The sequence below is a fragment of the Ochotona princeps genome, chromosome 18 (genome assembly GCF_030435755.1).
Source record: "Ochotona princeps isolate mOchPri1 chromosome 18, mOchPri1.hap1, whole genome shotgun sequence".
In the NCBI taxonomy this organism is placed as follows: Eukaryota; Metazoa; Chordata; class Mammalia; order Lagomorpha; family Ochotonidae; genus Ochotona; species Ochotona princeps.
In genome coordinates, this window is record NC_080849.1 from 5,703,885 (window position 1) to 5,731,404 (window position 27,520).

At 40.8% G+C, this 27,520-nt stretch overlaps 1 protein-coding gene across 6 annotated transcripts in view; it reads left to right on the forward strand.

Annotated features, from left to right (window-relative positions):
* The window catches only part of RTTN (rotatin), a 125,965-nt gene that overhangs the window by 61,399 nt on the left and 37,046 nt on the right, over window positions 1-27,520 (forward strand). For all 6 annotated transcript variants that reach the window (XM_058676881.1, XM_058676877.1, XM_058676876.1 and 3 more), the window contains 10 exons: window positions 174-318; window positions 2,987-3,141; window positions 7,474-7,693; window positions 8,878-9,006; window positions 9,833-9,943; window positions 11,283-11,441; window positions 12,721-12,792; window positions 19,905-20,094; window positions 22,435-22,526; window positions 26,691-26,784. In XM_058676881.1, coding sequence (XP_058532864.1) covers window positions 174-318; window positions 2,987-3,141; window positions 7,474-7,693; window positions 8,878-9,006; window positions 9,833-9,943; window positions 11,283-11,441; window positions 12,721-12,792; window positions 19,905-20,094; window positions 22,435-22,526; window positions 26,691-26,784 — 1,367 coding nt within the window. The remainder of the gene's footprint in view (window positions 1-173; window positions 319-2,986; window positions 3,142-7,473; window positions 7,694-8,877; window positions 9,007-9,832; window positions 9,944-11,282; window positions 11,442-12,720; window positions 12,793-19,904; window positions 20,095-22,434; window positions 22,527-26,690; window positions 26,785-27,520) is intronic.

Sequence of the window (27,520 nt, forward strand, 5' to 3'; positions counted from 1 at the left end):
TGCAAGCTTGGATTGTTGAAGGCCAATGCCCTAGTTCCCACATATTTGCGTTTTCATAGCATCTAGAGCAGTGCCATAAAATAGTGGCTCACGAGAAATGCATATCTGTGATGAGCAGTGGTATGTGTATTTTAAAGAGTTAAATGCCATAATTGCTTTCTTCTTTATTACAGATTTTTACAAGTGCTTCCTGCTTGCACCGAAGATGAGAAACTGCTAATAGATATCATACATTTTTTAAATAAGCTAATGAAGGAACAAAGCAAAAATCTGTCAGTAGAACTTCTAAGCTGGATTCTGGAATTGCTTCTTAGACCTGTAAGTGTTATTTAGGAGCTTGCATTTTCGGTTTGAGGAGTGATTTACTTGTAGAAATTATTAATATTAGGGGAAAATAATGCTTACATAGTTCACCATTAGAATAGCCCTTGTGTGGTGGGCATTTAACCTAGGGCTTCGATGCAGTGTCTGTGTCCTGCCTGGAGTACCTGGGTGTCGTAGCTGACTCTGGCTCCTGGCCTCATCTGCCTGCCTGCAGACCGGGAAGGCAGCGGCTGATGACCCAGGTGACCGAGTTGCTGTCACCCACGGGGAGGTCTGCTGGGGTCTGGCCAGCTCAGCTCCGGGAGCCGCAGCCGTTCGAACAGTGAACCAGCGCGGGAAGTCCACCCCTGTGTCTGTCAGTCTGCCTTTCGGATACATAAAGCTTTTTTTTTTCTTTATCTATTTGAAAGGCAGTGTGACACAGAGGAGGAAAAGGAGAGGTGAGAAAGAGACAGAGAGGGAAGGAAGGAGCGGGGAGAGAGAGACCCTGTCCAGTGGCCGCACGGCCAGAGCAGGGCCAGGCCAAAGCCCGGAGCCCAGGAACCGAGAGTCTCCATGATTTCTCTGTGTTCTCCCAGAACACCAGCAGGGAGCTAGATTGGAAGGACAGCAGCCGGGACTTGAACTTGTACCCACATGGCTGGCTGACACTGTAGGTGGCAGCTAATTTGTGCGATGGTGCCAGCTCCTTAAAGAAATCTTAAAAAGAAAAAAGTTTAATATCACAGGTGTGCGTATTTAGTAACAACCAAAAAAGGCTAATGATCCTTCTGGTTATCCTCACTCCAGGCCGTGAGCCTTCCACTTGTACTTCCTGTCCTTTCAACACAGCTGCCGTAGTGATCTTTGAGTTGTATCGTGCCACTCGTTGCTTCAGTTGGCTAGCGTATTCTGTCATTCCTGGCTCCTGGCAGCCTGCCCAGGCGCACTGGCACGGGGCTGGATGAGAAGTGCATCTACTGACACTGAAGCTGCTGTGGTGTTCTGGCACTGCAGGTGCTGGCTTATCCCACTCTGCTGCGATGCTGGTCCCCGAAGGATCTTGCTCGGAGTTCCTCTAGGTGTTAGGATTGCTCTGGGTTCTCAGAATCTCAGAGAAGACTGAACTGGGCTTTAGTTTAGACTTTTCCTGAAAAATCTCTGCAACTGACTATAAGACATGTGCATAGTACATGACATGACAATAGAAAAATCACTTTGCCTAGTTAGCTATATTTAGCTCAATTGAGAGGGTACTTCAAAATCTATATTGAAAATCAAATTAAAAGTTAAGCTTATTTTACTACAAAAACGTTCAAAATGCATCCATGTGAGTGGTCCTGAAAAAGTTCATGAAGAGTGTGCATTATGATAAAGTTACCTATGAACTCGAAACACTTTTTTGCAGTAACATTTTTAAATTCTATTTTCTCAGGAAAATTTTGAAATACGCTTGTGTATAACTGAAATTAGATAACTAAAGCCATATATTTTTTAATGTATAAAACCCGTGTTTGTCAGATGTGAGATGATATCATTATAGTTTTAAAGCAAATACTCTTGATGCTTGCTGCTGAGGAACTTTTCTCCCTGTCGGCCATATGTGCTCCTTGAAGAAATGACCCAGGTCCTTGACCATTTTTGATCGGGTTGTTTTGTTAGCTGACTTGTGTAAACTCCTTCCTTACACACTTTGGGTAGACTATCTCACAATGTGTTCTAGAATTGTTCTTTTCTCTTGGTGTTTCTGTTTTTATGCCTGTTGCATGTAGTTTTGATTATTGTTGTTTGGTGGTGTAGTTTGAAGGCAGATGATATGTTACATTTGACTTTCTTTTTGTTTAAGGATATTTTGGTTATTTGAAATCTTCAGTGAATCAATATAAATTTTACATTTTTTTCCAATTTCTGTAAAAAATGCAATTGAAATTATTGTGTGGCTATTTGAATTTCTGAAGTGGTCTTGAGTAGTGTGGGTGTTTTAATGATGTGAATTTCTGAAGTGGTCTTGAGTAGTGTGGGTGTTTTAATGATGTTAATTTTGCCAATCCACCAACAGGGTCCTCTTCCACTCCACTGTGCCCTCGTGTAAGCATTTCACTTCCTCATCTGTAATTTTTAATGTGATGTTACGAAGGCTTACTCAGAGTATCATGCTCAGGATAAATTCCTGTTACGTAATAATCAGTGTTTGTGAGAAGATAAACCTGAAAATAAAAAATTGAGTACCTTTTAAGACACTTAAAAGCAATAAATGGTTTAAGTAGTTACTAATGTAGAACTTCCAAGTAAATTATTTTGAGTGTGTAGATTTACATAAAATGATAAAATGTTAAAATAAATTATTTCAAGACATACTAGTAATAATATGAAAAAGAATGATGGTTGCAGTAGTTGGTTTTCTCAGTTTTATTTAGGGTGTGTGATTATAGTCTGTATGTTTATATTCACAAAGACTTAAGAATGTCCTCTAACACTGGCCTTCTCTGATGTTTTTGGTTGTGATTTTCTCACTGTGCTTCTCTAAGCTTTTGTAGTAGGCCTGCTTTCCTGTGTTGAGGTAATGTACTAAACACTTTTTAAGTTCAGAACTTCTGCAGTAATGCAGTAAAGACCTGTGGCTAGCTGTGTGGTTGTAACAGTGACTTCAGAATGAACATCTCTTATACGCTTCATATTGTAGAGCTCAAATCCGCTCTTGGAGCTGCTGGTTCTGACGGAGTCGCAGGCACGGGAGGAGGCAGAGGACGTGCGCACTGCGGTCAGGCAGCAGCTGCAGAAAGAGCTGATCGCGTTCTTCAGTACCTTGCTGCTTGGCTTCATGTCCGTCACTGACAGGTGCTGGCAGTATGGGAGGTTTGGGTACTTTTCCTTTTATTTCCAGATTTATGTATTTCATTTTCTTAAAATTAAGAGGTGAAGGGTCTGCTGTGGTAGCCTAGCGGCTAAAATCCTCGCTTTGCATGCGCTGGGATCCCATATGGGCGCTGGTTCTAGTTCTGGCGGCCCCGCTTCCCATCCAGCTCCCTGCTTGTGGCTTGGGAAAGCAGTCGAGGACGGCCCAAAGCCTTGAAACTCTGCGCCCACATGGGAGACCCGGAAGATGCTCCTGGCTCCTGGCTTTGGATCAGGACAGCTGCAGCCATTGTAGGCGCTTGGGGAGTGAACCAGCGGATGGAAGATCTTCCTCTCTATCTGTCCTCCTCTCTGTATATCTGCCTTTCCAATAAAAATAAATAGATCTTAAAAAATTAAGAGGTGAAAATATGTAATAATTAATTATGGTGGTCTCTTCATTTATGTTTCAGTTGAGTCTCTGGTTTAGCCTCATTATGATGTCTCAGTTTCCTTCACTACACACTAAAGCACAAACATGCGTGCATGAACTCATGTGCGTTATATGTACAAATAATGTTTTGTTCCCTAAGGTTTATTTTATGGTATTTTGTTTATTCTCCACACATCTATCTGAGCATTCATGTGTATTCCAATGGCTTTTTTAGTATTTTTTAAAATGATTTTGAAATGCTTGTTTCTAGTTACGACTTTTTTTTTCTTAGGACTGATTTTGATTAGAAAGGCAAATTTACAGAGAGACAGAGAAAGATCTTCCATGGCTGTAGTGGTTGGAGCTGAGTCGATCTGAAGTAGGAACCAGGAGCTGCTGCTTTTGTGCAGGGTCCCAAGGCTTTGGGCCATCCTCTACTGCTGTCCCAGGCCACAGGCAGCGAACTGGATGGGAAGTAGAGCAGCCCGGACATGAACCAGCATCCCTGTGGGATCCTGGTGTGTGCAAGGCAGGAGTTGTTCTCCAGGCTGCTGCGTCAGGCCCAGGAGTGATCTGCACTAGCAGAGGCATGCGTGAGAGCCTGCCGAGGTGCTGAGAGTATCTTATATGATTGGTGGACCTGTGATTAGATGTGTGTACAAACACATGTTGTGTACATCTGTGAATTTATCTGTATGCCAGTTATAACTCAGTAAAGTATTGCATATGCGAATCCATGGATAGTATAATCTGTGCAGGTGGACCAGTGGTTTTCAAACTAAAACGTACGTAAGAATCTGGGTAGAGTGTTAAAACCTCACTGATGGATAGCTCAGAATTCTTCACCTCAGGTCAGTACTATGGGTGGCTCTGTGGCTGATGGCTCTCAGACCCGACTTGGCAAATACAGAATGGAGTGTGGTGTAGGCGAGTTGTGAGATTGAGAGGGATGTGTGAGACCCTTCGGAGGAAAGAGCGATTCGGGAGCTTTGGTGCTTTTCGGATAGGAGGTAGGCATACCAGGGCATGTCTGTGTTGTTTTGGACTTGTGCTCGTGGTAGGGCGAAGTCACTGTTAAGGGGAATAGTTAGAGAGGAAAGGAGAGATGTCTGTTATGGAGAGACTGAATTGGATGAGCAGTGTATTTGTTTTTTTTTTTTTTTTAGATTTATTCATTTTTCTATTACAGCCAGATATACATAGAGGAGGAGAGACAGAGAGGAAGATCCTCCGTCCGATGATTCACTCCCCAAGTGAGCTGCAACGGGTCGGTGCGCGCCGATCCGAAGCCGGGAACCTGGAACCTCTTTCCGGTCTCCCACGCGGGTGCAGGGTCCCAATGCATTGGGCCGTCCTCAACTGCTTTCCCAGGCCACAAGCAGGGAGGTGGATGGGAAGTGGAGCTGGCGGGATTAGAACCGGCGCCCATATGGGATCCCGGGGCCTTTCAAGGCGAGGACTTTAGCTGCTAGGCCACGCCGCCGGGCCCTGAGCAGTGTATTTGAAATGAATATTGCTGTAAAGAGAGAAGTATGATGTACAATGGAAAAGCTGTTTAAGTAAGAGACAAGCATGTTGATGGTTTCGTTTTTGTCTGTGAAATGGCCGTTTGCCGGTAGTGGAACCAGCTAGACGTGAGAGTTTGTTCTTGGCACTTGAGTAGATTGGCAGACATCAGGAGAAGGAACTGACAGGCGATATAGCAGAGTTTAAGGGAGGTTGGAGGTCAGACCAGTTCCTTTGTGTGTATAGTTGGAGCAGAAAATGAGAATGGCTTGTGTTAGTATATTTTCTGATATGACTGAATGCCACAGTCAAAATAATTTATACAAATAAAGCTCTGTTTGGCTTTTTGGAAGGCTAAAAATTTAAGATTGGACAGCTACAAGGTGAGGTCTTTGCTGGTAGACACCCTTAGGGAGTAGCTGTCTCATCGGGTTGGGACTGTGTAATGACCCCGTGTTATCTTAATTGCTCCCACAGGTTTTATCTTTTTTTTTTTTTTTAAAGATTTATTTTATTTTTATTACAAAGTCAGATATACTGAGAGGAGGAGAGATAGAGAGGAAGTGGAGCTGCCGGGATTAGAACCAGCGACCATATGGGATCAAGGCGAGGACCTCAGCCACTAGGCCACGCTGCCAAGCCCACCACAGGTTTTATCTTTAAATACTATAATCAGATTAATTTTCTACTATCTTAACTATCTTAACTATCTTAACAAACTGGTTTGATTTCAATGTGAGTTTTGATGGCAGCATTCAAAGCATAGCAACTTGTATGTTGACCTGTTTCACATGCTTTAAAAACACCAAGATCATTTTTAATTGTGTTTGATTATTGTTGACCTGTGGAAAAATGAACTTAGACTTTTTTGTGTGTTGTGTTTCCAAGAAGCTTTGAAAGTAGTAAATGAGGCCTGCATAAAGATTTTCTATCTCGGGGAGGGTGGTGCAGGCTGCTCCTCCACTCTGTGGCGCTGGCACCCCATGTGGGTGCTGATGTGTGCCCCAGTCCAGCCTCCAGGCTTAGAGCCTGGAGAAGCAGTGGAGAATGGTCCAAGTCTTGGGCTCCTGCAATGGAATCACAGACCCAGAACAAACTTCTGACTCCCAGCTTTGGGTTGGCTCAGTTCCAGTCACTGTGTTCACTTGGGGAGTGAACCAGCAGATAGAAGACTTTTACTGTCCTTCCTTCTCTCTGTAAATCTGCCTTTCAAATAAAAATGAGTAAATCTTTAAAAAGATTAATAAAATAGTATAGCTATAATAATATGACTGAATGGGTAATAACCTAGCCATTATCTGCCAGTTTTAGAGTCCAAAGGGCTATAAAATTGAAGCAATTTCAACTCTCATATCTTATTTCATTCTTTGTTATATGACAGTATTCTTCTAGGAATTACATTTTTTAATTATTTATTATTTTTAATTTATTAATTGCATTGTATTATGTGACACAGTTTCATAGGTACTTGGATTCTCCCCACCCCTCCCCAAACCTTCCCCCATGGTGGATTCCTCCACCTTGTTGCATAAGCACAGTTCAAGTTCAGTTGAGATTCCCCCATTGCAAGCGTATACCAAACATAGAGTCCAGCATCTTATTGTCCAGTCAAGTTCAACGGCTTCTTAGGTATACCCTCTCTGGTCTGAAGACAGAGCCATAATGCTAAGGGAAATGAGCCAATCCCAAAAGGTTAAATACCACATGTTTGCCTTAATTTAAGATGATATGATGTTATGTATAACATGTTATGTTTGTTATATGTTGTGTATAAACTAAAATTGAAATGTCAATGAGGTGGTCACAGAAGGTGGTGAAGAACTCGCATTTACTTTTAACATATTGGTTACTCATTACTATGTCAATTAATTACATAATGATGTAAATTTTTGCTGATGATATGTTGGAGCTTTTAATTGACTAGGAATTACATTTTTAATGCCTTTTTAGCCATTTAATTTTAGGACTTTTGTTTTCTAACAGAAAATATTTTCCCAATTGTTCTGTTTTTTCAAAACTTACCTAAATATGTGTCAGATTCATTAAAAGATTTATTTTACTTTTAGTTGTCTAGGAAAAATATATTTCAGCCAATTAACTCTGTTCATGCCACTGAATACTTTAATGTATAAATTTGATATCTACCAATGAAAGTCATTTGAAGTAACATTTAAGCTTTCACGTTGACTTTTCATTATTTAATGGAGATTCAGCCAGTTGGTGTTTTAGTGCTTTCATTGAAGTCTTGCTTTGAAAAGGGAGGGTCTTCAGCTGTTTCGTCTAGTTAGTACTTTGCTCGCACAGTGAACTCTAAGTAACCCTCTACCCACTGTGTCGGGCCTTTAAGCCTGTTCCCCTTGCGTGTGGTTGACATCTCTCCCTTTCTTCATCCATAGGAAGTGCTTGGAACTTCTTTATGTTTTCCAAACACAGCTGGCCCTGAAACTGCTCCAGTGTCTGAGAGTCACAGACGCGCCTCGTTTCTATGGGCTGCCTTCCCTGGAGCGCACCTTGCGAGGCCTTGCCCACCTCACCTCGTTTCCGGGCTGGAGCTCACACTCCCCTCTCACAAAGCCACTCGACATTTGTGTGAAGTACTTGTCTGGTCTCCTGGAAGTGAGTAACAGTAATTCCACAAATAATAGTTAGTTTCTGTTTACTGATCTCTTCTGTGCCAGGCCCAAGTGTGTTACATTTGTTTATTTTTAATGTAGATTATTGTACTGTATCTGTGTGCCTCATAATAAGAAAATATCATAATGTCTTTATTGGCCAACAGATTAGATACCTTTATGATCATTTTCAAGAAAAGCTAAGGCTTACATTTAAGTTTCTTCAATTTATTTTGTTTAACTTTTTAATTGTGAGGAATAACACATGAAGACAGTACATAAAACATAAATACACAGCTCAATGAATTTTCACGTAATGAAAGCTCCTGTCGGTGTCCCCGGATGTAAGTGGAGGACACAGCCAGCCTGTGGGGAGGCTCTGTGATGCCCCTCCCCACTCTGCAGCCATCCGGGAAAGGGGCTTATTTGGTTTTTTTCAGTATGCAATTCTTTGCACTTCTTGATGGTTTACCACTCAAGAATATATCTATATATGAGTAATTTCTGACTGAAAAGGATGATATTTTCATTCTCTTTCACCTTTGTTCTTGACTTATTCATTCTCTTACTTGTAAGTAGAATCAGTTTCTTATGAGGGATGTTTGGCTTTTCTTTTCCTTTCATTTGAGGGCGGGTTTGGATTACTGCTGCTCAGCATTCTTCCCTTTGGTGCGAGTGAGTGCACTGTATGTGTTTCGGCATTGTTTTCTCATGCGTAGTGCTACATGAAAATATGTCTTACATTTTGGCCCTTGCCCAGTAATCTTTATTTCTGATCTCAAAGAAAAAGGGTATACATTTTTATGTTTCAGTATGTTATTTGTGGTAGATTTTGTCAGGTAATTAAAAAATCAAATTAAGGAAATTTCTTTGTCCTATTTGCAGCGAATTTTTAAAGTCAGAAATGTTTGATACTTTTTCTTTCTCTCCTCCTCTCTGTATATCTCACTTTGTAATAAAAAATAAATCATAAAAAAGGATAACTATATTGTTTCCACTGTGTATTCCATCAAGTTGATGTATTCTGCTGGCTGATTTTAGTATTCATTTTAAAATGTGAAACAACCTTGCATATCTAGAAAAATTTAAAGTAGGTTATGATTTAGGTAAGACAGTAAAAACTTATGTGTCTCATTATATACAATGAAAAATAAAGCCACTGTAATAATGCTTGCATTTGATTTTCAGGTCATTACTTCCTTTTATGTGGAGCGTGGAGGAAATGCCATGTCCTTCATGGGCAAAGGGGTCACCAAGAGCACTGTGCTTTGCCTGCTGCACTTGTCACATGAGATGATGAACCAGGCTCAGAGTTCGGTGAGAACATTTAAGCCACATTGCTTCTAACAGTTGCATAAAATAATTGTAATGTGCCTGATGTGTCTAAAATTTGTAAGTTTTCTAAATGAAAAAGTCCCCTCCATTTTTTATTTATTAATTTCATTTTTTATAAAGTGTTTTTTATAGTTACACTTGGAGCCTTGTGAAAATCTATATTTTTTAAAGATTTATTTAGTTTTATTGGAATGGCAGATTTACAGAGAGAAGGAGAGACAGAAAAAGAACCTCTAGCCGCTGATTTACTCCTTAAGTGGCTGCAATGACCAGAGCTGAACCAATCCAAAGCCAGGAGCCAGGGGCTTCTTCTGGGAGGTACAGGGTCCCAAGGCTTTGAGCCATCCTCAATTGCTTTCCCAGGCCACAAGCAGGGAGCTGGATGAGAAGTGGAGCAGGTGGGATTGGAACTGGCACCTGTATTAGGATCCTGGTGCTTACCAGGCAAGGATTTAGCCACTGATTTGTTGTGCTGGCCCCCAGCTTTTCTTTTTAGAAGACAAAAATGATTTTATGTTTAAGGTGTTTCTTGGAAGTTGTATTATTATACCAATTAAGTTGCAGTTAAAGTTTATTCTGACAGTTCTGCAATCCCTGTTCAACTATGGTTTATTAAATCATGGGGAAAAAACAGCTTTTGTGGAAAAGTTTTCAGTATTTAACTTTGTTAGAAGCTAAGACTTTTGGTTGCATGATTTTGGAAAATGTGTTAAAGTCACATCTTAAATGCATTACTGTATTATTTTGGCATTTAATCACTCAGTATATAAACGTCTCTGAAGTGTTTGCTTCTCTTTTGCTCATCTAGGAGTGGATGAGTCTTTGGTTCTTGCCTTTAGGTAGTCCCAGTGAAGACCAGGCTGCTGCCCAGCAAGGCCTGACGTGGCTGGTTCCGCTGTGGGTTGATCGGGATCCAGAGGTCAGTGGCAGGAGAGTCAGGTGTGTGTTTGCATTAGAAACAGTGCAAACAGAACATGTACGCTTATGCTTGGCAGGGATTACTTTAATAACATTCCCTTCTTCGTATAAATTCTGTCTTAGCTTAGCGTGCCATATTTTGTTAAAAATATCAGAGACTGTTTGGCCTAAGCAGTACATATATTTTCCAACAGTCCTGGAGGCTGAAAGTCCAGTTTTGGGGTTCCGGCATGGTTAGTCCCTGGTGAGCGCCCTGCTTGTGCTTTTGAGATGGCTACCTGTCCATTGTTGCTCACATGGCATCTTGTTGGTGTGTGCATGTGGAAAAAGAGATGCCACTCTCCTCAGTGGCACCAGTCCCACACTGTAGCTTCATGTAACCCTAGCCACCTCCTGAAAGCTGGACCTAGATTAGAGTCACATTAGTGCTCAGGCCTTCCGCGTGGAAGTGTCCCAGGGACCTATTTCAGTGCATGGTGTTCTTTTAAGTCATACTCATAGCATACAAACTGAAAACATAAGATTGGTGATAAAATCTATGGTTTTTAGAAAGAACAGTGGAAAATAATTGGAGAATCCCAGTTATTTTCAGTTGCTAAGTTGAAAGTTCTAAGTTATAAAGCTTATTGACATATTAGTGTCATTTAATAGAGTAAAACTGTTAGACTATATAACCTTGTATGATTAAATAACTTTCCAGTTTTAACCATTTGTCCACTGAGTTTGTACAAAAACAATTTTAGATTTTGACAGTTAAAGAACCTTTGTTTTAGGAACATTGACCTTGGACTTACTGCTTCATTACGTCATGGCTGCATCTGTATTCTGTAGCTCTCAAAATGTGTAGCTTTAATATCAGGGAGACTGTAGCAAACTACTATCACAGAACATTTTGCTTTAATAACTTTCAGTTATTTTTAAAAATGTTTCAAGAAACAAAGGTATTTCAAAGAAACACTAAAAATAAAGATTGAATAAGTATTCAGCATCATGTTTAAGATTCCTGAATAATTAGGCTGTGTCTTTAAAGATATATAAATGTTCTATTTTTCCTTTGCAAAGCAAGCTTGTTAACTAATTTTTATAGTTTTTATTTATACCTGGCTTTAAGTTTGTGTGACATTTCTTATATTTACCTTCTTTCTGTGGTACAAGTATTATTTTAATTGTGGAAAAGAAAACTTGCTCTTCATAAGTGTATAGCACACTCTGTTTTTATAATTATCTACTGTAATTTAGTATTCTGACACCAATGTCTTTTTACAGAAGTGTTAGTTTGTTTTGTAGAAGTATTGAGAAGTAACATTAGGAAGATTGATTTGCTATTTCTCTTTCAACAGGTAAGGTTCACTTCTCTGGCCTTGGGAGCAGCCCTGACCACCCTGGACACGGGCTGTGTGGCCTTGGCCAACAGCTGTCAGAACATTTCAGGCGGGCTCTGGGGAACGGTGCTCAACATTCTCCTTGACCAGTCAGAATGCAGCATGGTGCGTCGCGAGGTATGTCTTACTGGCTGGTACTCTGCCCCACTCCCTTTTGCCTTAGAAATGATTTTGCTAGTGTCTACAGGCCATTTTGTATGTGTCTCCAAATACAGTAATTTGTCCCTTAGTTAAATAGAAATATTCTAGGTTTGAATAAACTCATAAAACCAAAAGCATTGACTCACGGTTCATCATAATGGACTGCCCACTGACCGTTAGGTCTTCTGCTTCTGAAAAACCTAAAATTGGTAGCAAAAAACAAAAATGGCGTAAATTCACAGTAAAAAATTAGTGAGACTTTTATTCTGGTAAAATCAGATTATGACATATTAAAAAACCTTCCTTTGAAAGGCCAAGATGCAGGGATAGACAAATCTTCCATTAGCTACTTACCGAAGTCGCAGGAGCTGGCCTTGTAGTGGGCCAGAGGCAGGAGCCCTGTGCTCCAGCCAGGGTGGGCAGGAGTCACATATTTAAGCCACCTGCTGCTTCGTGTGTGCATCAGCAGGAAAGTGGGTTGGAAATGAAACTGGAATTCAAACTCAGACATCTCCGTGTGGGATGTGAACATCTTGGGCAGTGCCTTCATGGCTGTGCCAAGGGCATGTGGTGTATTTTAATGTCATCTCTTACATTTTACTGCACATTGAAAGACAGTTCACACAAAAGATTACTTTTTTATTACCACACCATGTAAGGGTCTTTTGTGTTTGCAAAGCTTTAGTAAATATGAACAGATGTGAAAATAACTTTTTAGAATACATTCTATGAGAGGAAAAATTAATTGTTTTAATTCTCAAAACAGTTTGTGATTTTCTTTTTATTGCTGATTTTATCATAATGAAATTAATACAAAGAGTTTTAAAAAGAATAATCAAATAGTACCTTGAGGCTTAGGAAGAAAATAGTCATTTCTGGATCTTCAAATACAAGAGTACTTCAAAAGCTGTGTGAAAAACGGAATTCAAATTCATTGCTGTGGGCCCGAAACCTGAAAGTTCTTAAATAAAAACACACTGAAATATGCATGGAATGTGGTTTTTAGAACATTTTGTCCTGCAAGAATGGATTTCTCAATAAAGTTAAATTCTGAAATAGGAAAAATATAATTCCTAATGAAATAATTTTAGATATTGTTCATCACCTTACAGAATTAACCGTGCTGTCCCCTAGCATAAAATGCAGTTTGGTAATTTTCGTGAAACATTTCTTGTTATTCAACTACAAAGTGTTGTTTATTTCAGAGACGGCAACAAGGTGGCAGTATTGACTTTGTTTTCTTTTTAATTTATAGGCTGCATTTATTCTTCAGAATCTACTTGTAATTCCAATGCCTACAGAAATGATAAAGGATTATACTTGGCAGGTGGGTGATTTTAAACAATTGTCCATCTGGTAGACATGAAAAATCTTCAAAAATGTTCAGAGAAAATGTAATTATTAAAAAAAATACACAGACTTCAATTTTTTCTTTTTTACTCTAAACTTTGAGTTTTCTTTAATTCTCTTTCTCATATTGTTAAGTGCCTTGTGCTTCAGGTCCCTCGGTGATGAATTCTCAGCATAAGGATGTTTCATCACTAATGAAACTACTTGCAAAGCAAGAAGAATCTTTAAAGAGGAAATTCCTTCCAAGGCCGTTTGAGTATTCATAACATCATTTGTGGGCCCTACAAAATTGCCAGATTAAAAATTAATAATTTTTAATAATCTGGTAATCTGCTCTTGGTTTACTGAGTTTTGAGTCCCACCTGTGTTGTCTTGGCAGGGCTAGATTCAGTGATTCTGAAGCCCTTTTATGGTCCCAGGCCAAGCATTCCCCTCCTGTGTTTTATGTTGTTTCACCTGACCTTGATGTCCCAAATCAAATAAGTTTAGAAGTCACTTTAAGTCTAAATAGTACTCGTCTTGGGTTTTTTTTTTTTTAAGATTTATTTTTTTTTTTTTATTGAAAAGTCAGATATACAGAGAGGAGGGGAGACGGAGTGGAAGATCCTCTGTGCACCAATTCACTCCCCAAGCGGCTCCAAAAGCCAGAGCTGAGGCGATCCAAAGCCAGGAGCCAGGTAGTAGGCTTCTGCGCTGGGCCCAACTCTCTCTGCTTGTAAGAAAAATTGAAGAAATAAGGGGAGAATTATGGCTTTTTGATAAACTCATAATTTTCTCATTCTGTTTTGACCTCTTTTTATTAATTTTGTTATTAAATAGTATTTCTTATTTCTTCCTGGTAGTGTAAATAGTTAGTAACCCAGTAACAAGTGTCCCAAAATTTTAAAACATTTAGTGTTATCTGAAATCCACAAATGGGAGCAGTTGGATATGTAAAGAACATTCAAATATAAGTGGATGGAGTTTGGTACTGAAGATTACTTCGTGACCTTGGCAGGTTTAATGGAGCCAGAGAAACAGATGGGGTGTATGTCCAATATGGATGTTCCTTAACTTAGTATGGACTAGTAGTGATAAATTCGTGGTAAGTTTGGGAGTACATTTAGTACACTTAACTACTGAACATTGCCATGTAACCTAACCTGCCTTCAGTATGCTCAGAACACACCTTAGCCTACAGTTGGACACAAGGGCCCAGTGCAAAGCCAGTTCTAAACTTAAGTGTTGGAGATCTCGCACACACAGTGGGTGTTTTGTGGTCACGCTAGCCTGTGACACACTGTGCAGCTGGTGGAGGTGGTTTTGTGCTACATGTCTGAGTGGCAGCTGCTGCCCAACATTGCAGGAGAATCTTCTGCCTCACATTGTTAACTTGAGGAAAGACAAATTCACATCATGTCACTTTCTAGAGTTGTATTTCTGAGTAGCAATAATATGCATTTGTAAATTATGAATTCTATAACTTGCTAGAATTAACTTTTATGGTCAAGCTTTAGAAAGTTTTTTGATGAGACATTGAAACCTCAAGATGCTGAGACAGTCTCCATTGTTTTTTTTTTAAAGATTTATTTGTTTGAAAGGCAGATGTTACAGAGAGGAGACAGATCTTCCATCAGCTGGTTCACTCCCCAAATTACAACAAAACCTAGAGCTGAGCTGATCCAAAGGCAAGAGCCAGGAGTTTCTTCTGGGTCTCCCATGTGGGTTCAGGGTCCCAAGGCTTTGGGCCATCTTCTACTGCTTTCCCAGGCCACGAGCAAGGAGCTGGAAGGGAAGTGGAGTGATGGGGACAGAAACCAGCGTACCTATGGGATCCTGGCACTTGAAGGTGGAGGATTAGCCTATAGAGTCCCAGTGCTGTCCCTGTCTCCCAGTGTAAATATTGAAGACTTTATTCTCGATTCTGCCTTCTCATACCTTGCTTTTTGCCTTTCTTTCCTGCTATGCTTTTATTGTAGCATTAAATTTTATTTTTTCCTTGTTTTGAACCTATTCTGGAACAGGAAGATTAAAGAATTAAAAACTTTTAAATTTGGAAAAAGCATTTTAAAAAAAGTTTTATTCATCACACAGTCCATTTTGAACCTCTGAGACTGTAGCTTTTAATGTTCTTACCATTTCATTCATTTCTTTTCCTTTTAGCAATTTCATGGCCTTGCTTTAGTTTTCACCTTTAACTTTTATGTTCCCATGGAGTATGCTTGCAGCTGTGAGCCGGCGTGTTTGCGTGTTTACAGCAGCTCCTCCAGGCCTCACCACGGGGTGGGTTGCTGCTGCATCCTTTGCTGATTCAACTCCGTGGACCATTTACGTTACCCTCTGCTGCTGAACGATACCATTAAGTAAATACATTTCATAAAGAAAGTTGAGTCTTTGTAGTAGACATTTTCCTTTATTTTTCCATCAGTGCAGGAGCATCCTGGAAATGGGGTGGTCACAGAGAGGAAGAATAGAGACGGCCTGTGCCCGCACAGTGGGGTCCACATCGCTTTAGGCAGGCCTGATGGGCAGACTGGCTGCACACAGCTCAGCGCTTGCTGCCTGGCTCTGCAGGCTGCCGCAGCTCTCATGTTTGAGTCACTGCTTTCTAAGTGGGAAGTCTACAAATATTGATCCTGTTCTTGCAGACTTTGTAACCAAGTGTTGGGAAACTGTTGTGGCTCTCAGTTGTCCATTGCTTTCCGCAGTCTGACTTGGAGTGAGCTTTGATGAATGCCGCGGTTTTACTTTGAGCACCAGTCTCACAACTCAATATCGTTGCAGAGTTTAAAGTTAATTATAACAAAGACCTGTTGATGTTGGGGATTCACAGGGCATTTGTGGATCATTTTTAGTATTCTAGAACTTAATACATGCAGGGGAAGACAAAAAACCAGGGCATATTATTTTATATGTTATGATAGTAATTTGTGCATAACTTTTTAAGAGCTCGGGCCTGGTATGGTGACCTCGTGGCTAAAGTCCATGCCTTGCATGTGGTAGGATCCTATGTGGGCACTGGTTTGTGTCCTGGCTGCCCTGCTTCCCATCCAGCTCCCTGCTTGTGGCCCGGGAAAGCAATCGAGGATGGCCCAGAGCCTTGGGATCTTGCATCTGCATGGGAGACCTGGAAGAAGGATTCCCAGTTTATTTGATGGGGTTATTATCTATTTTTGTGATTTATTTTGAAGTACAAATTAAACCTTTGGTCAGCGGACGATTGGAAAGTTTCTGTGTGACAATTCTTGTGCCTTTAACATGTCTATCAATTTTTGAGTGTTCCCTTAGTTTTTGGAGCAGCACCATAGTCAAGATTGTTTGGGCTCTAGCCTAGATTCGTGCCTGTGGTCCTAGGGCCCCGGCCTCGAACCCTGGGGACTGACGTCTAGAGAACATGATCTAAGTTCTAGATGCTTTGCTGTTGAGGTGCTTTGGCGTCTGCGGCCCCTGCATCTGCAGCTGTGGGTGTGCATGTTTAGGGGGGTGCTGGTCTGCTTGTAGTTTTAGTATTTATGTATTATTTTTAGATCTGATATGATTAGTACATATATTCACCTTTTGATGTGTTCATTATGAAGCATGAGTATTAATTTCATAAAGTAATGATTAGTTGGTGAAACAATAGCTTTTTAATATTCATAATTTGTGTATGGCTCACGATTTCTAGTGTATTCCAAGTCATTCTGTTATAGTTTGTGAATTATAATACAGAATTTTAAAATTCAGTATGTCAAGATAATCTTTTGATTAAAATGTTAGTTCTCTATTGTCCTTGCTCAGTGCAGTTTTTATGTTGCCTGTACCTTTTTTTTCATTTGCAGTTAGATGGGAATGTTAGCTCTTTAACACTAGCAATAAATTGGGGTTGAAAATTGATATTGTAATTTACTGAATCCTTTATAACGGTTTTCAAATTAATTTGAATTTTCTATGACAAAATATGTAATTTTGTTTGCAGATTTATTTGTAATGGCAGCTGGCCTTGATCTGTTTTCTTTCCTGTGTCCTGTCCTTCTCAGCTGTCCCTGGCAGTTCACAGCTGGTCTGGCTGTCCCAGGCCTCACCTTGGCTAGACTGGTGACGGGGCAGACGCCCTGAGACACAGCAGCGTGCTGTGTTTTGCCTCCTGTTTCAGAAGTCCACCCTGTCAGTTGCTGACGTGTCTGGAGCATGCTCAGTGTGCAGGTGAAGTGCTCCTGTTTGGTCTGTGTCATTGGTCGTTTGTGGAAAGCCGGAGCCAGGCCTTGGCAGCCTCGCCATGATGGAAGGCTTGTGGAACACACTGTTGCCACGAGGAAGCCTTGCCATGTGGGGAAATGGGGTTTCAGGCTCATTGTTTACTTGGTGATCTCTACCTATTCTAGATCATTTAGCTTTCTTTTGAGAAGATAAAAATACTGTGAATGCACTATGTTTTGAATATTTAGACACTTTTGCAAACAATAATAAATACATTTGGTTAAAATATAATGTAGTACGATTCACTATCCCTCTCCAGTCAGTGAGGCAGCTTACCTCTGATTTCAAATCTTGAGCAAGTTGCCTCTAGGTCTGCCAGCCTCCGTTGGTGTCACAGGTTACCTGCGGACACCTGGGAGGGAAGTGACAGAGTGAATGAGACGGCCAGCGCTCTGCTGGTCACCTCTGCAGCTACTGCTTCTTTTGCCTTAGTGTCTTATCACCAGGTCCTATTTAGAACAGGAGGAAGGTGTGGCTATGATATTTTTCTTTCTTCAGTCTTTTCTGCTTCACTTTTAATGCTAATCAGTTGTCATTTTTGGTTGCTTTTGCTTTATGAGATGTGTTGGTGTTAAGATGCTCTTCTGCAGTTTTTTTATCTTTTTACTTTCGAAAACTGGTATTTTTGTGCAGAGCAGTGTGGTGGTCTTTGGTTGCGTTTCTTCTCTCTGCTTCCAGAGCTGGGCTGTTGAGTATGCAGAGAGGAAAAATTCCCTGATGTTTATATGAATATATATAGAGAGAGGAAGACATCTATAAAGTTCATGGAAAATGATATTGAAATAAATATTTTGTATGAAGAATTAAAGCACATGGATATGTAAGATTTTAAAAAGTCTTGGAAAATCCATACTTTAATTCCATTTTGACCATAGACATTTGAAGTGTTCTCCTGTGTGCCTGTGTATATTCATACATTGTGTGATTTTTTACGATGGATTATTCTTGCCCTCTGCCATTCCCTGTTGATTGTTTCTGCCTGTGAATCAATATCGTAGCTCACGTGTTTCTGAGCTCTTGATCACCTTCCACTTCTGCTAGAATCCCTTTTCGTAGTGACCATGCTGCTTCGTAACCAGAGGCAGAGAAGGTAAACCTCGTACGTTCCTGTGCATGGCAGCTGCAAGTGCATGTAGGCTTGGCTAGGTGCCACGTGTTGGGTTGGAAATGATTGCTTCTGCACATTGATCCACTGTCTTCTGTTGGGAAGACGTCGCTGGCAGCTGCCTGCTCGCCTCTCACCATTTCTCTTTCTGTGCTGTTCTACAATTTGATGGTGATGATGATTCTTTTCTGTTGCTTGGCATTCAATCTGAAGACTTGGATTTTCTGCATCTTTTGAGCTGTGACAGATTGCTTGCACATATATATTTAAAAGAGTTGCTCCTTTTTTGTGTTAGGTTTTATATGCCCTGATAACACAGTTGCATACTAGATACTTTGATTGATTTTTCTCTTATATTTATGTGTTTAGTCTATTGTTTTCTAAGTTAGTAATTCTTTTTTTGCTCTTAGCTTGCTTGGTCTTACTAGAGTGAATAATTGTCACGAGGATTTATAGATCGAGAAATCGGGTTCTAAAACTTTATTAGACAGATTTAATTATAATTTTATGTCTCTCATTAATGACTCATTAGTCTTTGTTTTCTAAATCAAGAGAACAAGAGAAAATAAACCTGAAATTTATTAACTGAAGGATAAATTTAATATAATTGGGTTAATTACGTTCTTTATCACTCCGACAACTTTACAGTTTAGATAATTGCAGAAGTTCTAACGTCATGTTTTTGTGGGGAACTTCTTACTTTGACAATACTTTTTACTTCAGAAAAGTTGGATTTTAGAAGATGATGAGTTTGTAACCTTGGTACTTCCTGTAAATGGTGCCTCGGTAGGCTCTTCAGTGGAATAAACGATTAGCAGATTTAGGAGTTTTTGAAGAGCTACAAATATTCAAGTGTTTTCTCTGCTTCATATTTATACAGTTTATATTTTTGTCACCTGTTTTGATTAAATCTTTGTGAATTTAGGAGTGTAATTTTGATGAAGAGAACAATTACTTTTGTTCAATGTGCATAATAAAATATTTTAGATTTGTACTTATTATTAAGTATATTTAGGCAGATGTTTTGTGTACAATTTTGTTTAGTAATTGTTTTGCTGGTTTGTTTTTTATTAGATGGTTGAAATTAAGCAAGGCCAGCTGAATTATTATTCTGTTCTTGGTAATTCTTTTTTCCTGAGTTACCATTTCAGGGCTATACTTTGAGATGTTAAGGAGTTATTGTGAATTACGTGTTTGACATGTTTGTGCATTTAAGCGTATTACAAGTTGCTTAAAATATAGAGCACTGTCAAACTAGTCGTGTTAAGATTGTCTCTGTGGTTCTGGATTGCGAAAGAAGGGAATGCTTTAAGGGAGCACGGTATCCATGTTGCATGTCTTGTTCCTAAACAGGAACAGCACCGTCCTGTTCTCTTGGCACCTCTGGTTTGTTCTGTTTCTCCTAAACCTTTGAATTTAAAATGACAGTAACTGCCATGGTCTCCCATGTGATAATATATTTCTTATGTAAAATCTTCTGTTTATGAACACTCAAGTTCACAGTGCTGGGCAGATTCATTAGAGCGTAGCATCACCAGCTTCATGATCATAGAAGGCGGTTAATATTGACGTGTAGGAGTTTAGCATAAGTGCTGGGAGGAATGCTGCTGGCGTGTGTGCTGGTGGCCGTGGCTCGTGAAGTTCCTGGGTGGGGAAAGCATGGCAACTCTGGGAAGGTTGCTTGGTTGAGAAGACACTGGATCTTTTTGAAGAAAGTTAGTGGTAAATCACTGTTTTTCTCTTGTTTTCCCTCCTTTTTTCTACAGGGCCCCTGTGTCCATGACGAGGACTCTGGTCTGTCACTCGTAGGAAAACCTGCCCTTCAGGCTCTTTTGTATCACTGCCATTTTTATGAACATTTGAATCAGATGATAAAACATTGTTATGTTGGACAATATACGTTTGATTTGAATATTTCTGCTTTTGATGGAACTTCAGAAGGCAGTGATTTAAATGGTAAGCGCAATATTATTTTTATAAATTATACCTTTTTAATAGATGTTCAAAATTATTTATTTAGAGTATTTGAAAAATGACTGAAAACATATAGCAAAAACACTTGACTAGAACCCTACTACCCAGGGAATAGCTTGTCATGCTCTAGAACCCTACTACCCAGGGAATAGCTTTCAGTAAAGTTTTATACTTTTTTTCTCTATTAATATATTAACAACTCTTTGGTAATGTGCACTCCTGGGAAGTCTACAGCTCATTCTGAGGAATGCAGACTTTTCCCACTAAATTTCCTAATTCATTTTTAAAGAGCTACTTGTTTTGGTGTATGTTTCCTTTATTAAAATGTCTTGCTGAAACCTTTTTCCTTCTATTTATCGGCTTTATTGGACTTACCAACATAAGATTTTAAAAAAGATTTTGCTTTAATTTCAGTGGAAGACTGGGAAGGGCAGCGGGAGAGACTCCTCTTCCATGCGCTGAGCTGCTTGCTGCATGGCCGGGTCACGCTGAGCTGCTTGCTGCATGGCCGGGTCACGCTGAGCTGCTTGCTGCATGGCCGGGTCACGCTGGGGCCGAGCCAGGCCGCAGCCACAGGCGGGAGCTGCAGTCAGCTGTGCCATGGGGTGGCAGGGAGCCAGGCATTGTGGACAGTTCCTGCTGCTTTCCCAGACGTGTCAGGGACCTGGCTCAGAGGCAGAGAAGCTGGGACTCAAGCCAGTGCTTTGGCATCGCAGACTGCTGCTTACCCTGCTGTGCCACAGTGCCAGCCTCAAGCACAAGGTCTTAAAACGCACGAAGAATAACCTTCACAATAATAATTAAGTTTAGAAATAGCTTGCCTTTTTGTAATTGTTTTGCAAGTAATTTCTTTGAAGATTTGTGTAATTTGACACCTACAAACAAGTCAGTAATGTAAGAAAATTCCAAATGTTAACCTTTTTTTTCAGTTTATTCCCTGTCCCATGTGTATATATCTATGTATGCATTTGGATTCAAATGAAATTTACTTATTTAAAAGTATGTATATTTTTTCTGAGTTATTTAATGTAAGTTGTGACATGCAGTTCTTTGCAAAACTTGAGTGAAAATATAATTTATTTTTCTGTTAACTTCTCAGAGAAATTGAAGCAAGATTGAGCACATTTTTTGAATATTCTAATGAAATGTCCCTGTTGGAAAAGTAACTCACCTAATTGTTTGGTTTCCTTTGGCTCTTGTCATGCAGAACCTGCACTAGGATCCATAGTCCCGTGTCTGCTTTTTTTAAAGATTTATTTATTTTTATTGGAGAGTCAGATATACAGAGAGGAGGAGAGACAGAAAAGTCTGCTGTCTGCTGATTCACTTCTCAAGTGGCTGCAACGGCTGGAGCTGAGCTGATCCAAAGCCAGGAGCTCTTCCGAGTCTCCCACACAGGTTCAGGGTCCCAAGGCTTTGGGCCGTCCTCCACTGCCTTGCCAGGCCACAAGCAGGGAGTTGGATGGGAAGTGGGGCCACCAGGACGCCAAACAGCTCCCTTAAGGGATCCTGGCTCATGCAAGGTGAGGTCTTTAGCCACTAGGCTACCACACTGTACCCCGTAGTCCCATATGTTAAGGTCAGCGCTGAAGCAGAAGGGATTTCACTTGGCCTGTCAAGGGTCAATTAAAGGTTCCCAGGGAACCCCAGTCCCACCATGTATACTTGCAGACTTCATGGTCCTGAGCCCAGTTTGGGGCGCTTTCTGGGTTGGCACACTGTTACACTGCCTTTGAGAAAGTGCTCTGAGCTGCTTAGGCTGTTGCTCTGGGTTTATCTTGAGATCCTACCCACTTGGGGTTTTGGAAGCAGCTGTCCCTAGCAAACATAACCCTGTGAACGAGAGAGTGGTCCTCCCCATTCTCCACAGACGCAACACATGGCTGGGTAGCTCAGCCTGACTGGCTTGGCCTGCAGAGGTTTCTGGGAAATAGCTCACCTGTCTGTCAGCCTTCTGGCCGTCCTGGAAGCAGTTAGTGTAGTCCCAGCTGCCCCTCCACCAAGCTGTTGGCAGCGTGGCCAGCTACCCAGAGAGGTGGCTCCTGGGTGTCTCACCCTGAGCTGGAAGACCCTGACTAGTCACTTGCACAGCCCTGGGACAACGTTGATGGCTCCGGCTTGTCTCTTGGTGTGACGGGTCCCCCTGTGCACTCACACACAGACAGGACTCTGCCTGTTTACCGAAGGGGAGTGCTGTGCTCTGTCTCCCTCTGCCCTTGGCCCCGCTCTCACTCTTGGCTGTTTCCTGTATTGAGTTTGCTTTCTGCTGATTATCCGAGTGCTGGGAGTGTGAGCACATGAACGGTGCTCTTGTTCTCGTAGGTTTGGATGACTCCTTGAAGTTCTGGAGCGCTCCATCTGGGATGTCCAGTCAAGATCGCGAGCCCGGTTCTCTCTCCACCTCAGAAACAACGGTACATGCAAAGAATGCATAAGGGCTTCATTTTTAACTGTGAAAAATTCAGTTTACATAATGGGGAGATAAGAATAGATACAAAGTTTAAGATGAGTGTAACAGCTTTGGTTTAAAGTGCTATCTGTGTAGAATTCTGCTAGTATTACCTTAAGTCCCTTATATTTAACCTGTATTTCAGCTGTATACAGCAGATAGCAGAGTTGGATTTTTAACAATTTGGACAATGTGTTTAAAAATACTCGTTTTCTACAAGGTGAACATATTCCGTATATTTGATCATGCAGGTCTTGGAGCAGCAATGTTTCTCGGTCGGCCAGCCCGCGGCCTGCCTCCTCACCTGCCCTCCTGCACCCTCCCTCCTGGCCTGCCTCGTGCCTTCTCTTTTGCTTTTTCCTGTTTTTACAGTGACATGCTTTCAGTTCACCTTGGAGTAAAGGATTCAAAAACCAGCATTTTTTTTTTAAGAAAGAAAGAAGGAACAGTTCAATACAAAGGCTGTACTAAATAACCTTAAACTATGTTTTGTTCAGTGGGTTGCATTTTTTTGTACTCTATTCATTACCACAAGTCAGATAAACCCTGTTTGTCTTTTGGGGACTAGCTTATTTAACTAAGTGTAAGTTGGATTTGGAATTTGAACTAGGATTTGTTTCACTCTAGCATAGCTGTGCTGAATATCCTTTTAGTTGAGAGTTTTCAGCCTCTGTTTTCTACCTTTTTTGATGAACCAGGAATACTGAAATATCAAAGTGTTTCTCTGAGTAATAGAGAACAAAGGTTAAATGGTGGAAAGTGATTTCTCTGAAATTTGCTGAAGGGTGAGGCAGTAATGAAGGAAGTTGACGCATCTGAGTGGTGCTGCTGATCTAACCATGGTGCCGAGTGCTGCATCAGGCCCAGGCTCCTTTTCCTTATCTGAGATACCTGAGCTGCCTCCCCGGCTGCCTCTGCCTCCCCGGCTGCCTCTCCGGCTGCCTCTGCCCGCCCTGGGCAGCAGCCACCTGGACCCTGAGAGTGGGAGAAACGAAGTGTTTCTGAAGAATGACTTGTGCAGGCTGTCAGTTTTTAAGTCTTCTTCTCTTTTAGAGTTAAGAGAACTGTTTGTGTTCATAGTTGATTAAACTGTTAAGTGGAAAACTAGGATAATTATGTCCAGTCCACAGATGTCATACCTTCCTTTCCAAGCTACAATAATGTGTATCTTTCTCTCAAGAAGAGAAACAGTGATTAGACACCAGAGTGAGTTGTGCTAATTGTTATTGGATTCACAGGATGGTGGCATTAATCTGTGCTTAGAAGTCAGTCTGCTGAAGTTACTGTGTTATAAGAGGCTGTGGGCTAGGCCAGACATCATTGTACCTTGCTTTTCTTTGCTTATAGTGGGGATGCAGTGGCTAGTGATGGTTTTAGTTAACCTCGAGTTGTCTTAGGTATTTTATAGACTTCTGTCAGTTTGTACTTATACTGTACAGGACCAAGTAAAAAACAAAAACCAAATTAAACTTCCGCATTTCTTTGCTTTATGGTAACTCCTGAGTCTTACATAATGGACCACATTGAGAAATTTTCAGAGACAATTTTTTTTTTTAAAGATTTATTCATTTTATTACAGCCAGATATACACAGAGGAGGAGAGACAGAGAGGAAGATCCTCCGTCCGATGATTCACTCCCCAAGTGAGCCGCAACGGGTCGATGCGCGCCGATCCGAAGCTGGGAACCTGGAACCTCTTCTGGGTCTCCCACGCGGGTGCAGTGTCCCAATGCATTGGGCCGTCCTCAACTGCTTTCCCAGGCCACAAGCAGGGAGCTGGATGGGAAGTGGAGCTGCCGGGATTAGAACCGGCACCCATATGGGATCCCGGGGCTTTCAAGGCGAGGACTTTAGCCGCTAGGCCACGCCGCCGGGCCCTCAGAGACAACTTTTGAAATATGTTATGTATTTTAATCATTTTAAAGGTGTAAACACTTGAGTTGACATGCCAGTCTTAACTTGTTTGTGTTTCAGTCACACAGCCATGTAGAAATTCATGCCAATGAGATCTAAAGTTTTTTTAAACTTGTAATATATAGTCCCAAGTAATATTTATTTTTGTCTCCCCAGTAGAATAGTATTTTTTAGAAGTTTTACAAAATCAGCTCTTTTATTAGTATTTTTGGTGGTGATGGTAAGAGGCGGTTCTTAATAGAAGTTTTTGAACGGTTTATTTTTACTTATAAAAATGAAATGCCCTAATTCTGCTAGTTGTTCTGTTTTCCTTACCACGCATAAGACAGTATGATGTGTCTGTCCTAACAGGTGAGAAATCTAGACTGTATTCGTTATACCATTATTACTCAAAACCAAACCAATGTGTATTTGGTCTAATGTTTTCTAACATAAGAAGATGTTGAGTTTAGAGGCTGATGTGAATCTCACTAATCAAGTTAGTTGTTTCCCTGTGTCTTTGTCTCCCAGAGTTGAATAGACAGAAACTTTTCATACTTTATATTTGGTGGTTTTAGTTTGACTATGTTTGCCCTGTTTTTTTTTTTATGCCACAAGTCCTTTTTTCCTGCTTTGTACTTTTTTTCTTAAATAATTTGTTTAAACTGTTACGTTCTTTTTAAGAAATTATTTTGGCTTCCTGGTTCATGTTTCTTGTGAATGTATGTGATTTTTACACATTTGGGAGCTCCTTGTTGATTATTCTCTGAAAGCTTGTTCTTAGAAATGTGTTTCTGGGGCTTTCTGGAGTGTCTGCACCTGTAGAGGATGTGCAGATTTGAGTTGTAGACGGGACCAGGCAGCCTCACTGGTGTTCGTGGGTGGGAGGAGAGTGGCATCGAAGCTGGGCAGGGCACATCTGCTCCATCATCAGCTGGGAGGGAGATGGTGTCTGGTGTGTTCACAGGCTTCGCCTTTCTCTGAGCCAGGGTGAACCAATGGCCTGGGGTGAGCCCGCCATGCCCTTTCATTGCACCCGCTCAGGCACCTGAAGGGCAGAGGAGCCCTCCTCAGTGACCCTTGGAGCTCCCAGCTTCTGAAGTCAGACCCCAGGCCCTTCTCAGGTTCCCAACGTATCACCAGATTCCCACATTTACAGGGTGAGGGCATCTGCTCTCTGTGCTGCAAGCTTCCTGGTCTGCAGAGAAGGGGTTCAGTACTGTTCACTTGTGCAGCCAAAGGAGTTTGTGTGAGGAGCTAGGTATGTTAGGCTGAGTGTTTAATTCATTCTCTCTCTCTCTCTCTCTCTCTCTCTCTCTCTCTCTATATATATATATATATATATATATATATATTTTTTTTTTTTTTTAACTAGGGTTGTAACTTTTATCTAGTTGTGTGCTGAGAGGAACATTTAGAAAAATATGTTATGGCAAACTGTTAGATTTTAGGTCCCTACCTTTTTCTGGGTCTCATATTAAGCAGTGCATTTATTGCATCTGAGTGATTTGTTTAGACTGAACCTTATCCAGATTTTCATTTTAAACATTGTTTTGTGTTCACTTGTATTTGGCTGCGGTTTGTGCTTCTTTCTTGCTCTTGTAGCTGTTCTACTTCAGGTGATTAAGGACTGATGCCGAGTGCTAAAAAGGAGCCTGTCTGAGCCCGATGGCCTCTGAGATTGGAGTGTTCACAGCCTTTGTCTGTACTCTTGGGCAGCAAGGGTTTTACTTTTTTTTTTCTATTTGGTATTTAATTCTTTACCTAATGGAGTCTGATCGTGAAGTATGCCATAGTATAAATTTTTTAAAAAGGGGGAAGGAAGTGGTTGGGTCAGGAATGCAGACAGGAGCAAGGCTAGGATTGAAATATTTTCATGCTGTTGTTGTATCTGTGCCTAAGGAACACAGTGAATTCCATTGAAGGCGGTTCATCTTATCCATTCAGCATTTGGGTCATGAGGATGTAGGCCTGAAAATACTAAATGAGCTTCAAATTTAAGAAATGTTCCTTCAAGTTACTGATTTTTAGAGGTGATCGTATTTCATTTAAAAAGTAAAACATGTCATGAAAAAAACACATTGTCTCTCAGAACGTGGAATAATTTTTAGTTACACGATCTAGCATAATTTTAAATTTTTCTTGCTTAAGCATATGTTACATATATGCTATGTTTTACTTACAGTGTTGTAGCATTAAAAAATAAGAAGTAAAATGATTTATTTACTCCTCACAGGTGGCGCCTTCACTGGGGAGTGCTGAATTTGAGCCGCTGAATTCACCAGCAGCACTTCTAGCCGAACCCGCCCATGGCCAGTTGGTACCTCAAGGTACACTTTTCCAGGGACTTTGTGTTTCCAGCAGCAATGACAGCTTGGTCCAGATACATACTTTGAATACTTTTGAAGTGAATGTCTAGAAAGTAAAATGTTTATATGTTTATGAATGAGTCACGAAACATAATAAAATCATAGTACAGGATGAATCTGTTTATATATTAAAGATTACAGCTTTTATTCTACAGTATACAGGACTTATGCAGTAGTTTTTAATTTAAAAAAAATTGTATTTATGTGAAAGAGTTACAGAAAGAAAGAGATGGGGAAAAAGAAAGAGGGAGGGGAGAGGAGAGAGAAGGGAGAGAGATAGAGATATCTTCTGTCCATTGGATCACTCCACACTGCCACAAGGCTGGGACTAGGCCAAGGCAAAGCAGGAGTCAGAGCTTCTGGGTCTCCCACGCAGGGGCAGGGACCCACGCACTGGGGCTGTCCCTGCTGCTTCCCCAGGCGTTTTAGCAGGCAGCTAGGTTCCAAGTGTTGCAGCCAGGTCTTTGGTGTTGGATACAGTGGCTTTGTGCTCTGTGCCACAGCTCCAGCCCTAATACTGTAGCTCTAAGGACATAATGTATCAATTGCTAACACCTCCAGAGAAGTAGGTTAGAGACTAAAATAATAAATAACTGCTTTCAGAAGCTGTTAGCAGTACTTAATTAAAAGCTCTGAATGTCCATTTTTATTGTTGCAGTAATTTCCTAAAGCAGACCACACTTTGTATTTTTGTAAT